Source organism: Rattus norvegicus, chromosome 10 (assembly GCF_021556685.1).
Source record: "Rattus norvegicus strain SHRSP/BbbUtx chromosome 10, alternate assembly SHRSP_T2T, whole genome shotgun sequence".
NCBI classification, from domain to species: domain Eukaryota; kingdom Metazoa; phylum Chordata; class Mammalia; order Rodentia; family Muridae; genus Rattus; species Rattus norvegicus.
The window spans coordinates 20,392,646-20,405,258 of record NC_141543.1 but is presented as its reverse complement, the minus strand read 5'-3'; the positions used below and the strand labels follow the sequence as shown (position 1 = coordinate 20,405,258).

At 55.7% G+C, this 12,613-nt stretch overlaps 1 protein-coding gene across 6 annotated transcripts in view; it reads left to right on the top strand.

Annotated features, from left to right (window-relative positions):
- Positions 1–12,613, top strand: part of Cacna1h (calcium voltage-gated channel subunit alpha1 H) — a 57,679-nt gene that overhangs the window by 29,654 nt on the left and 15,412 nt on the right. For 5 of the 6 annotated variants that reach the window (XM_087569340.1, XM_087569339.1, XM_087569338.1 and 2 more), the window contains exons 1-8: positions 4,965–5,099; positions 5,178–5,311; positions 5,483–5,580; positions 7,203–7,362; positions 8,695–9,010; positions 9,152–9,244; positions 10,174–10,963; positions 11,244–11,683. In XM_087569340.1, coding sequence (XP_087425466.1) covers positions 5,007–5,099; positions 5,178–5,311; positions 5,483–5,580; positions 7,203–7,362; positions 8,695–9,010; positions 9,152–9,244; positions 10,174–10,963; positions 11,244–11,683 — 2,124 coding nt within the window. In that variant the 5' untranslated portion in view covers positions 4,965–5,006. 6 annotated transcript variants of the gene reach the window in all.

Below are 12,613 nucleotides of genomic sequence, written 5' to 3'. Positions count from 1 at the left end.
TCCATAACTTGCTCTTGCCCCCTTTTCTGCTCCCCTCGTGTCACTGTGTCCTAATTTATAAATCAGTGACATTTTTTAAAAAGATTTATTAATTTATTATATATGAGTACACTGTAGCTGTCTTCAGACACACCAGAAGAGGGCATCGGATCTCTTTACAGATGGTTGTGAGCCACCATGTGGTTGCTGGGAATTGAACTCAGGACCTCTGGAAGAGCAGTCAGTGCTCTTAACCACTGAGCCATCTCTCCAGCCCCAGTGACATTTTTTTTAAAACGACAGTGCCCAGGCTACATGCCATGTGTGTGGTAAGCCACGTGCCCTCACCTAGAAAGTTCTGCCATTTTGGATTCTTTGCAACACAGGGAGCCTTGTGCTTGGGCTAGAAGCCCTTGGGCCTCCCTGACCACCACGGTTGTATAGACTTGTGGGTGAGTAGCTCATCCAGGCCCCATTGTCCTAGAGAGTCAGGCCAAGAAGGCCATGCTGGGGGGAGTCGAACTGTTTCTAGGGCAGAAATTATTTTAATGTCCACTGAGTACAGGGCACTGCAGCTACCTGCCCAGGAGGGTTATCTGATGCAGGACCGGAAGCTGTTACTCTGTCAGCAGAGACAGACAGCTGCTGTGAAGCATACAAAGACTCCTTGACAGACTCACTCCTCACCAGGCTGGGCTGACCTACTCAGGACAGTCCTTCACCATGAATAAACATGCCCCTTTCTTCTCAAACAAATCGGAAAGTAAGGTTGAGTGCTCCTGAGAACACAGTGCCCGCCAAGGCTGCAGTGAAGACCGTCTGTGAGCTTCACACTGCAGAGTGACAGAGAAGGACGCTCCAGACCCCAAGGACAAGGGGGGCTCTGTAAGACCAGGGTCCCTGCAGAGGGAAGGCGGGAGGCATGGGACCTTGAGCACGGTGCCGGCTGTCTGACCTCTTTTCCTATAGTGGCCCTCCAGCCTTCCATCCCTCCTGCCCATCCTCTCACACGCAAGCACGCAAACCAAGCTGTTCTGGATCTGGCCTAATGGAGCTTAGCTGGCTGTGCAGATTGCTCTGGGGGCAGGCAGGCGGGGCTGGAGCAGCTCAAATGCTAATCCTCTGGTCTCAAGTATGGCCTAGCAGGGAGGCCTTGTTGAAACCCTCGTCTTGATTGGGGGCTACCCTGACAATGGAGGCCAAGAAGCAGCCACACATGAAGACTCCCCACCCCTCACCCCAGCTAGCGTGGCCACACTACCTATTGGAATGAGAGTGTGGGGCTGTCTCACTGGGTTAGGGACTGCAAAGCTCACTGCTCCCGCCACCTTGCTTTTCTGATGGCACCCTTCCCTGGTCCCTCTTGTGCAGGTTGACCCTGTTGCAGGTGATACTCAGAAACCCTGCCCGGGAGCTGAGCACATGTCAGGAGGACTTAAGGCCCTGCTGTTGCTATCCCAGAAGGGTCTTCGTAAATCCAATAAGTGTTGTGACAGATGGAGAAACTGAGACCCAAAGAGGGGCAGTCATAGTCGAATCAGGGCAGATCATGTCCCTCAGACATGAGTCAGTAGGATTGGGTGAGGACTGTAAGCCAACATGCGGGCCGTGTCAAGCTGGGTGTTCATAAAGGCTGGGGTCTGAGGGTACTGGGCCACACTGGGCCATACCATCCTGCACCACGTAGTTCCACAATGAGGAATTGTATTCCATCTAGCGACTCAGCTGGGACTATCACCCATGGGAGCCAACAGCTTGTTAAGTTAACCAAACAAGCAGCAAGAGACTCTTCCCTGAGAGACTTCGCAGAAGTGACAGTGGCCACCCAACCAGCAGGGTCCTGTAGCTTCACCTCTGCTAGGACAAGGGACCGTGGCAAATGACAAGCTGTCTCGGCATGCGTCTCTTCCCCCTGGTTCCCTTTGAGTGAAGAAAGGCAGGCCCAACATGTGCATTCAGAAGAGCTACTCTGCTCTAATGAGGGACCCTACTCCCTGGTTTGCACCCTTTCCCCAGCCCCACCTCCTGCCCACCCTGAGCAGGCCCCAGGTGGGACGGCTGCTTCAGCACCACGGACAGCGACCGCCAATGCCTTCGGTTCTGCGGCCTCATCTGCAGGTTCAGGGAAGGCTGCATTGAGGGGGTTTTTATTTGTGGTGCATTAGAGACCACATAGCTGTGACCTGAAGACCCTTCTGTGGACTCTGGTCATGGGCCCAGTGTGGGGTTTCCTGTACAGGTGAGAAGGAGAAGGGACCTTGCCGTGGGGTAGCCGCGTCCATAGCAGATACCCCAGAGATCCTAGAGGCTTCTTTACCTAATGTTTTGACATCTCCATGGCAGGGCCTTCCCTTTGCTGGGTGCTGACTGCGATTCTGGCCCCATGGTGTGGGGCAGAGTGGGAAGGCACTTGAGCCCCTCCAAAGTGAGCAGACTTGGAGAGGTGGCCAGGCAAATGGTGGGGATGCTTGGAGCTTGAAGTGGGGCCCCAACAAGGTAGCTACCGTGTGTGTTTGATGGTCTCTAGCCACAGGGCTCTCTGCCCTCCAGGGGGATCTTCTGGGACCTCCTGTTCAGTCACTCCCCTTGCTTCTCGGACCTTTGCTGCTTGCTAAGCCTCAGAGCGGGGTGGGCCTTTGCTGTCTGAGTGAGAGACTCCCGAAAGGAGGGACCAGATTAGCCCACTTGGCTGGGTTCAGGCCCTGGACTGCACCAGCACCACCTCCTGCCCACATATCTGTTTGGTTTCCTCTAACCCCCATGCAAATTGATTCTAATTTGTAGACGTCAGTTCAAAGCCTGCAGGAATTTTAATTAAACCCAGAAAATCTATCTGTTGTAATTAAGCCTCTAGAAGTCACCCGGCTCCACGTGTTATGACCACTTGGTGCCGCCTGTCCTTAGCAGCCCACAGAACATGACCGGGGGCAGCCTGACACGTGAGGTATATCCTTGCTCTTGTAGGAAGCTGAAATTTCCCACTTAGGCAGATCTGTGCCTGGGAGAGACCAGCCCTGGACCCTGGCCTGATCTATTTCCCTACTAGTTTTTTTTTTGGGGGGGGTCCTGGTAGGCCTCCTGCATGTTTCCCCTGCTCTAAAGATGCCCTTGGCTGCCTCTTGTCCAGAAGCAGCAATCACTCAGGGAAGGTACCCCAACCAAGAAGGTATCCGTCTTGGTGGGAGCTGTATGTGAAGGTAACAGCTGGGGCCTGGAATTCCACAGTCAACCTAAGGTTCTAGAGAGTCCAGGCAAGCCAGCTTCAGGAGACTGTAGCCCCTTTATCAGAGTCTGTGAGTGGGTATATGTGGCCCAAGCCTGAGAGCAACTAAATGGTGGGCAAAGAAGTCCAGAAGCAGGCTGCAGTCCTGGGCGTCTGAGTAGGCGGGGTAACCAGGATGAGCTAGGAAGCCTATCTCCACTTGATGGCCTCTTCCAGAAATAGGGCAGGCAGAGCTCAGAGTGGTCAGGGTAGTAAGGCCTTGTACTGTCAAGAGAGGGACACTTACCCCCTCCACTGGCAGACAGGCGAGGAAGGACATGACATCTGGTAGACTCAGAGTCCAGTTACGCTTGGGAGCCATTCATGTTAGTTTGGTATGCCCTACTGGTGACCTGACCTCCCTTGCCCAGTGAAACAGAGGGATCCTGTCCCCCACCCCCCACTCCGGCTTTGTGTTTCTTCCCCAAGCCCGCTCCCATCTCACCCAGGTAAGCAAGACCCCCTCAACTTGGTAATTAAAGTCTACCACTGACCCACATGACAGTGCACACCAGAACCACAGTAAGGCCACCCTAGAATGCCCACCCCTTTGTCATCTCTTGTCTGTCCACATGGAGAATAGCACGGAGTGGTGGGAATGAGCTCGGCAAAGCCGGGAATTGCCTGGCGTCGGGTGTGCAGAAGCCACTCGGGGCTACAGGCTCTCAAGCCAGTTGTGTGGACAAGTACCAGGGGTGAGATCTCGACAGTCTCGGCCTGGGAGCCGCGCTGCCTGTCAGAGGCAGGCCAGTGCTGCACTAGCAGGAGGCTGATTTTTGTTTTCCACAGCCCCATTGTGGCAAAGGCGCTTGTTACTGCTGAACCCATTAAGTGTAATTATGACGCTCTCGGCAGGAGCCTGTAATTACCTCAGTGGCTTGGCACCACTGAGCACACCGCCTATGTGGGCTACGGGGCCCAGCTCCGTGGGTATGAGAGGGGTCAGGGTCAGGACTGCAAGAAGGGCATTCAGAAAGTGGCCTAGCCCTCCCCTTCTTCCCCTGCTCCCAGGTAGCCCCATGGATGGGATAGTACAGCCCTGCCCTTCATACCGATGCCTCCCAGCTTCTTCTATCCCTAGACCTCTGACAGGTTCCGTGGATGGTGACCACCAACCACACCAACACCAGCCGATGTTCACAGGCTGAGCTGATAGTGCTGCTGATGGGGTGGACACATGCTGGGTGGGGCTCTGTGCTACTGTTCTCAAGGGCACTTCGTGGATCGGAAATCCGTGCAGACTCAGAGGCACATGACCTGTTCAAGGTCACCTTCGGGAGGTTTCATTTCTCCCTACCACACATGTTCTTAAGCTCCTGGGTCCTTCCAGCTAAGCTTGGGCCTTTCTTTCATGCCCTGTATACAGAGTTTGCCCCTCACTGAGGCTACCAGGCTCCAGTGTGTTTGACGTCCTCACCTGGGCCCCCACATGTGACACTGCTAGCTCGTGGAGATATTTCCAGGGCCATCTCAGAAGGAAGCGGGGTCAAGAGAACAGTGATTATCCTTCCAGGGAGAACTCGGGACTCTGGAGAGCCAGAGGGGCCAGCGTGGTGCCGTGGCGCCACCTGGTGGTCATATTCTGGTGTCGTTGCCTGCACCGTGGACTTGGGGCTGAAACCTTGCCCCCAGGCTTGGGAGAGGGTCCACCCCATTCACTGACTGCACTTGTGTGAGCGGGAGCTCTCCTGGGGGCAGGCAGAGCAGGGACTGTCTACTGCACGGCCCTTAACACACAGCCCGCAGGTGGTTCGAGCACATCAGCATGCTGGTCATCATGCTGAACTGCGTGACACTGGGCATGTTCAGGCCCTGTGAGGATGTTGAGTGCCGCTCCGAACGTTGCAGCATCTTGGAGGTAGGTGTCGAGGACTGTGAGGAGAACCAGGAGGCACCAGGTGTGCCCTCCCGCCTCATCTGACCCCCTTTCCCTCAGGCCTTCGACGACTTCATCTTTGCCTTCTTCGCCGTGGAGATGGTGATCAAGATGGTGGCTTTGGGGCTGTTTGGGCAAAAATGCTACCTGGGTGACACCTGGAACAGGCTGGACTTCTTCATTGTCATGGCGGGGTACGAAGCCTCATCTCAACATGCTTGGGAAACCCTGGAACCTCAGCCTCAGGGCTGAGACCTGAGAGAGGCTCAGGTTTGACAGGATGCACACGTTGATGGCCCCCATGGGGCGGCGGGTGGCGGTGATAGGAGATGGGGACCCCTCCCTGAGCACCCCTGCTCCCCCAGCATGATGGAGTACTCTCTGGACGGACACAACGTGAGCCTCTCTGCCATCCGAACCGTGCGTGTGCTGCGGCCCCTCCGCGCCATCAACCGAGTCCCCAGTAAGTGTCTCTCCCGCCCTGGATAAGAGTTCAGCCTGTATTCTGCTGGCCCCGCCATGTACCCAGACACCAGCAGACTTGGCTGTACCAGTTTGGGGTGAGCCTGGGGGCTGAGAAGGTTCCCAGTTACTTCAGTGTCTAGTGAGGGCCTCAGGCAGGTGGAGGTGCGTGTGAGAGTCTGGGCTTTCAGGGACACTCTGCAGCCCACTGTCCATCCATACAAGGAAAGTGAGTTCAGGGCTTCTGGAACAAGAGGGAAAGAAACACACTGCATGCTCCCACTACACATGGAGGGAGAGCTTGCAGGAAGTCACGTGGCTGTGCTTGGGGCGTGGCCTGTCCCAGTGCTGGCATCTGCCTTCACATGTGGATAGTTCGGCGTCTTTCTCTCAGTAGCTGAATTCAGATGTTCAGGTTGGAGGTGGAAGGTGCACCACCCATGGAGCTGTACAAGGTGTGCGCATATGCATGAACAGGTGTGGTTCCTGGATCTACCTGGGCATTACACACCCCTTTTCAGCTGCCTGATCTGGACCTTTTGGCCTCAACACTCAGCCACCCATTGACCGGCCTGGCCTTGGCATCTGAGATCAGATAGGGGTCAAATGCTCTGTGACACTGGGCAAGTTACCAAACCTCTTATGAACCCCAGGCTCCCTCTGAAACACTGGGGTGCAGGATATATTTTCCAAGGACATCAATGGGTGTTAGGTGAAGGAGGCACATGTACAGTTAGGAGGGCTCTACCTAGCACCCTCTGTGTTCCGCCTACACAGCAAACCCCGTGAATCCTCCACCTGGTTAACCTGTGTGCTGGAGCAGAGATGAAACCTAGGCCTGCACCCATCCAAAGGGTTTGCTCTTGGGGTTAAGTGTCCAGGTGACTCTGGAATTCTGTCTTAGCCAAGACGAAATGTTCCTCACAGCAACCCCAGCACCCTCAGGTCTACCCTGACCCCTAGATCACATGACCTGGGGGTTGCATGATCACATGACCTGGTTGGTTCTGTCTGCCCCATGAGACAATTTCTCCCTGGCTGAAATGTTAGTGCCTCTAGAAGCTTGGACTAGAAGCCTGTGACCGGAGGGCCCTAGTTGTGTGGCCCAGTGCTCTGCCCACAGCCTCAGTTCACCCAGTACAGATTTTGTGCTCTGTGTTCTTTTGATGTCTGAGAAGGGGCAGACCCAGGATGAGGACAGGGAACCTCAGGCCACTTCTAGATTTGTTCAAGTTCATGCACCACCCAGCAAAAGGGTCTTCAGAGTTTCTCTGAGATATTGCACTGGTTCATACCTTCCCTGGGCCCTGATGCAGGCCCTCTCTTGCACTGGGAATAAGAAAGCCCATCCCCACAGCAGAACCCCAGAGCCCAGTGTGCCAGGGTCACCACAGAACCTGCACTGGCCTTTTGACTGGTCCACTGGGGCCTTGGAGATGTTGCCTGATGGGATGGACAGGTTTGCCCTGGCCGTTTGGGGCTGCAGCCTGTGGGAGTCCATCAGGCCTTGCCCGGCCCTGGCCTCTGCCCACAGATGGCCTTGATAGTGGTGATTTGTGAGTAGTGGGCTGGGCTTAAGAGGAGGCGCCCCTAGGATGCTGAGCACTGGCCCCGCCCCCTCAGGTATGCGGATCCTGGTCACTCTGCTGCTGGACACGCTGCCCATGCTTGGGAATGTCCTCCTCCTCTGCTTCTTCGTCTTCTTCATCTTCGGCATTGTTGGGGTCCAGCTCTGGGCTGGCCTGCTTCGGAACCGATGCTTCCTGGACAGCGCCTTCGTCAGGTGTGCAGGGCCCCACCTCTGGTGTACAGCTCTACCCGCTCTAGCCAGCCATGGCCCCAGAATATTCTCTCTTGATATCCCGCCCTTCAGGCTTCACCGTCAGGGCGATGCTTTTCCCCTTCTGTAGGTCCCGCCCCCCAAAGGGATCCTCCCTCTAAGGCTGTTCTTCTACCTTACCTGGACGGACACACACACACACACACACACACACACACACACACACACACACGTGCTCTCCTTGGATACCCATACAGTGAACCTGGGTCCTAGCTTGTGCTGAGGTCCGAGGACAGGCCATAGGTGCAAGTACAGCCCCCAGAGACAGGATCCAGGTGGGGGTGAATACATAGGTACGCATGGTGGTTCAGGGGCAGGCTCTAGGAGAGCCTGGGTGGAGGCTATTTTCTCTCAGAAGTTTTTACTCTGAGTGAATGTGAGGGTTTGACACCAGGTGTCCTTAGTCTCAGAGGTCCTGCCTGAGGGAGGCAGCTGTGCTTCTCCGCCTACCCGTTCCTGGCACAGTATCCCCGGTGGCTGCTGCCCTCTGGCCTTGCTTTTCAGCATCTGCCTGACTAAAGAGCTTCCTCAGTGTAGACACCCTGTGCCAACATGGCATTTGCTACACGGGGATGAACGTGTGCCCAGCCCCTTCATCCTGGACCCTAGTCTACAGCATTAGAAGATGCATGACCCAAGGCTGACCTGCTAGGGCATCCCTGGAAAGTGACCGTGCATGGCTCTGTGAGGCACTCTGCTCTCTGCTAGGCACTGCTAGTGAACTGTCTGCCCCCTTCCAGCTCCAGTCAGTTACTTGTGCACGAAGCCTCTAGACACCCTATAGGCCAAGGTGCCTGCTGCTCTCTGTGTCGTTGGGTCTCAGAGCTTCTTAGAGGCTCGTGGATAGGAGTATAGGGACTGAAAAAGAGGAAGATGGGGGGGGGCATTCATGAGGAGACTGCAGGGAACTGTTGGAGACACCCTGCTTGGCTATGCTGCCAGCCCCACTTGGAAGGACTCATTGTCAGGTGGGATGTTGTGGGCACCATGGGAAGGGACTGATGGTGGTTGGTCCAGAGGCCTTGAGATGCTTCAGGCGTGGCTTGTCAGTCACCACTGCCATGGTAAGACTCCAGCTGGGAATCACATTGTCTACCCAGTACCCTTTCCCTCATCTTCAAGTCTAGGGCCCAGTTGAGGAGTAGAGGGAGTTGGTTGATGGGCATGTGGGATTTAGGCTCAGCAGTCCTGAGTGAGACTGGATGAGTAGATGGGGGAGGGGAGTGATGTTTGCCCAGGAACCCCTAGCGATGCCCTGGCCCTTCTGTAACCCAGGAACAACAACCTGACCTTCTTGCGGCCATACTACCAGACGGAGGAGGGTGAGGAGAACCCTTTCATCTGCTCCTCCCGCCGTGACAACGGCATGCAGAAGTGCTCGCACATCCCCAGCCGCCGTGAGCTTCGAGTGCAGTGCACACTCGGCTGGGAGGCCTATGGGCAGCCACAGGCTGAGGATGGGGGTGCTGGCCGCAACGCCTGTATCAACTGGAACCAGTATTACAACGTGTGCCGCTCGGGGGAATTCAACCCTCACAACGGTGCCATCAACTTCGACAACATTGGCTACGCTTGGATTGCCATCTTCCAGGTATACTGTAGGGATAGCCTGGGGTTACCTGGGGGTGTGTGATGGCACCCCGAGGAAAGTGCCCATACTGGGGTAGGACACGCACTGCTGTCCTTGGGGGCCGGAGAATGTGGGCCCATGTCCAGCTGCCTGCCTCCCCAGGTCATCACACTGGAGGGCTGGGTGGACATCATGTACTACGTCATGGATGCCCACTCGTTCTACAACTTCATCTACTTCATCCTCCTCATCATTGTGAGTGTGGGTGTGACCGGCTGGTGGGCATCCCGAATTTGATGGGAGAGGAAGCCATATCCCGCCCCTTCCCCCTTGACGTTCATACATTCTGGACCTCCTAGAGTGCTGTCAGTAGTACAGAGGCAGCTGCGGGATGGGCTTCGGTGGGTGGGCAGGCAGGGGGCTTTTCTGCTCAGCCTATGGTTGAAGGAAGAACTCAGGATGGGAGGAGACCTATATGGCCCCTAGGCCCAAGGCTCAGAATCTTCAGAACAGTCAGTCCCAGCCCCCCCACGTCCCCCACTGTACCTCTAGCATAGCATTCCCTCAACAAACATGGGATCTCCTAGCAAAGCCCCCTGTAGTGAACACGGATCTCTGGGAGTCTCTCAAACATCCATCACCGCACACTTCTTTGGCCCATGACTCCCCATTACCATTCACCCCACACACAGCCCCCCAAAGCATCCATGTCTCAGATGTAGTTTTATCTTGCCCCCCAATATCCCATGGTCCTCAGATAGGACGTTATCCGTTCATCGAACAGACGTTTCCAGATCCCTGGATGCTTAGGGAGCCGCCTGCAGGGCCCCGGTAAGAAAGGGATGTCATACAGTTGTAGTCTCAGACAGCCCACAGCAGGGACAAGGGGGGAGTCAGCAATGGCAGAACTGGCCATAGAGCTTGTCTGGGAAGGCCCCGCTGAAAGCCAAAGGACAGTGTGGCTGCAGTGGAGGGCTTGTTGAGGACAAACCTAAGGATCAGGAATTCATGCAGGACCCCAAGGGGAGGTCCCTGACCCATTATCACACAGTTGCAAAGTACCTATAGTAGGCCACTTCCCAGAATATCAGTGCCTGTGGCATTGTGACTAGGCCCCAGTCCCCAGAGAGGTTCGGGCTGGGCTGGATGCGGAGGTGCTGGTAGTCACACACACCCTGCCACAGGTGGGCTCCTTCTTCATGATCAACCTGTGCCTGGTGGTGATAGCCACACAGTTCTCAGAGACAAAGCAAAGGGAAAACCAGCTGATGCGAGAACAGCGGGCCCGCTATCTGTCCAACGACAGCACTCTGGCCAGCTTCTCAGAGCCCGGCAGCTGCTACGAGGAGCTCCTCAAGTATGTAGGCCACATCTTCCGGAAGGTTAAACGCCGTAGCCTGCGTCTTTATGCCCGCTGGCAGAGCCGCTGGCGTAAGAAGGTGGATCCCAGCAGTACCGTGCATGGCCAAGGCCCTGGGCGGCGGCCACGACGGGCAGGCAGGCGTACAGCTTCAGTGCACCATCTGGTCTACCACCACCACCACCACCATCACCACCATTACCACTTTAGCCACGGTGGCCCACGCAGGCCCAGCCCAGAGCCAGGTGCTGGTGACAACAGGTTGGTCAGGGCCTGTGCGCCACCCTCGCCGCCATCCCCAGGCCATGGGCCACCAGACTCTGAGTCTGTGCACAGTATCTACCATGCTGACTGCCACGTGGAGGGGCCGCAGGAACGAGCCCGAGTGGCACACTCCATAGCCACTGCTGCTAGCCTCAAGCTGGCCTCAGGTTTGGGTACCATGAACTACCCCACCATCCTACCTTCAGGAACAGTCAACAGCAAAGGTGGCACCAGCTCACGACCCAAGGGGCTACGAGGTGCTGGCGCCCCAGGGGCTGCAGTACACAGCCCTCTGAGCCTGGGAAGCCCCAGACCCTATGAGAAGATCCAGCATGTGGTGGGAGAACAAGGTGAGGACCCAGCCCCGCCATGTTGAGCAGAGTGGGGACCCAGGCAAGGCAGGTCCTTGGTCCTGAGTATTCCGGGCCCTCATCCCATTGCTCCAGGCTGACCCCAAGAGGAACTGTCAGGCCATTTCTTTGTATCTATTTATCTCTGAAACACTGCCCCTTTCTATGTGGAGAAACTAGAATTGGGATTGTGCTGGAGGGGAAATGGAGACCAGAGTCTCAGGGCCCTGGGTACTGCTGCAGTGGCCTAGCCACAACTGTTTATGCCTTTGCCTCACAGGACTAGGCCGAGCCTCTAGCCACCTGTCAGGCCTGAGTGTGCCTTGCCCCCTGCCCAGCCCCCAGGCTGGCACGCTGACCTGTGAGCTGAAGAGCTGCCCATATTGTGCCAGCGCCCTGGAGGACCCCGAGTTTGAATTCAGTGGCTCAGAGAGCGGGGACTCGGATGCCCACGGAGTCTATGAGTTTACCCAGGATGTACGGCATGGGGATTGTCGGGACCCTGTGCAGCAGCCCCATGAAGTGGGCACACCAGGCCACAGCAATGAGCGGCGGCGGACACCACTGCGGAAGGCCTCACAACCAGGAGGGATAGGCCACCTCTGGGCATCCTTCAGTGGCAAGCTACGTCGCATTGTAGACAGCAAGTACTTCAACCGAGGCATCATGGCAGCCATCCTCGTCAATACTCTGAGCATGGGCGTTGAGTATCATGAACAGGTGTGTGTGTGTGCAAACACGCCCTCCTTCCCCTGACCCCCAGGGCAAACCAGGGCCAGGCTTGCAGGATGATGACACCAGTTTTAGAAGCACAATTCAGGGTCCCTGTGTCTGCCTGGAATTCCTAGCCCTTTCCTGAGGTCTCTGAGGGAGCCATCTGATCTGGGATTTTTAGGTTCTGCTGAATGATCCACACAATACCATTTTGGCTCTAATTCAGCCACTCTCCCCCTGTGGGAGGGACAGGTGACTTGAGATCACCACAGACTACCCCCTCCACCCAGCTACCTCATCCCAAGGGGCAAGCTTTTGCCCAGACTCCCTCGGGAGGGGCTCCCTATGACTCCTCAACGTTCATGTCCTTGGGGAACTGAGGCTAGAAGGGGTCGGCAGCATCGGCTGGTTTTCAAGGAGGACCAAGGGTTACCTGGGATTCCACACCTGCCTGGATGCTGTAGGTCATCCTTTTCTTTCCTCAGCACCACACTAGGGAAAACAAGGCAAAGCCTGGTGTGACAGGCATTCCTGGGGGCCTTTCCTTGTTGTTGTAAAAATATGTAAATAAAAAGTAGAGTTGTCTTTTACCCGTTTAGGTCTGCACAGCGGTGCCCCAAGATATCTGCTAGGTATCTTGGCGGAAACACATCCCAGCCGCACACTTTCCTACACTCAAACCCTCACATAAAAGAACACACAACACAATAATCTTTGACCCAATTGGTAAGATGTAATTGCCCACTTAAACATACAAAGCCCAGTACCTTCGATCCCTTAGGAACATTGATAACAACCTGTAAATACACAGAGCAGAATCTTAACGTCACCTGCCATGGCTTCTCACCCTCTCCTCCTCCAGTCTCCTCCTCTTCCTTCAAACTTCTCTCCCGCCCATCTTTCCTTCTCCTCCAATGACAGGCCTCCTTCTATCCT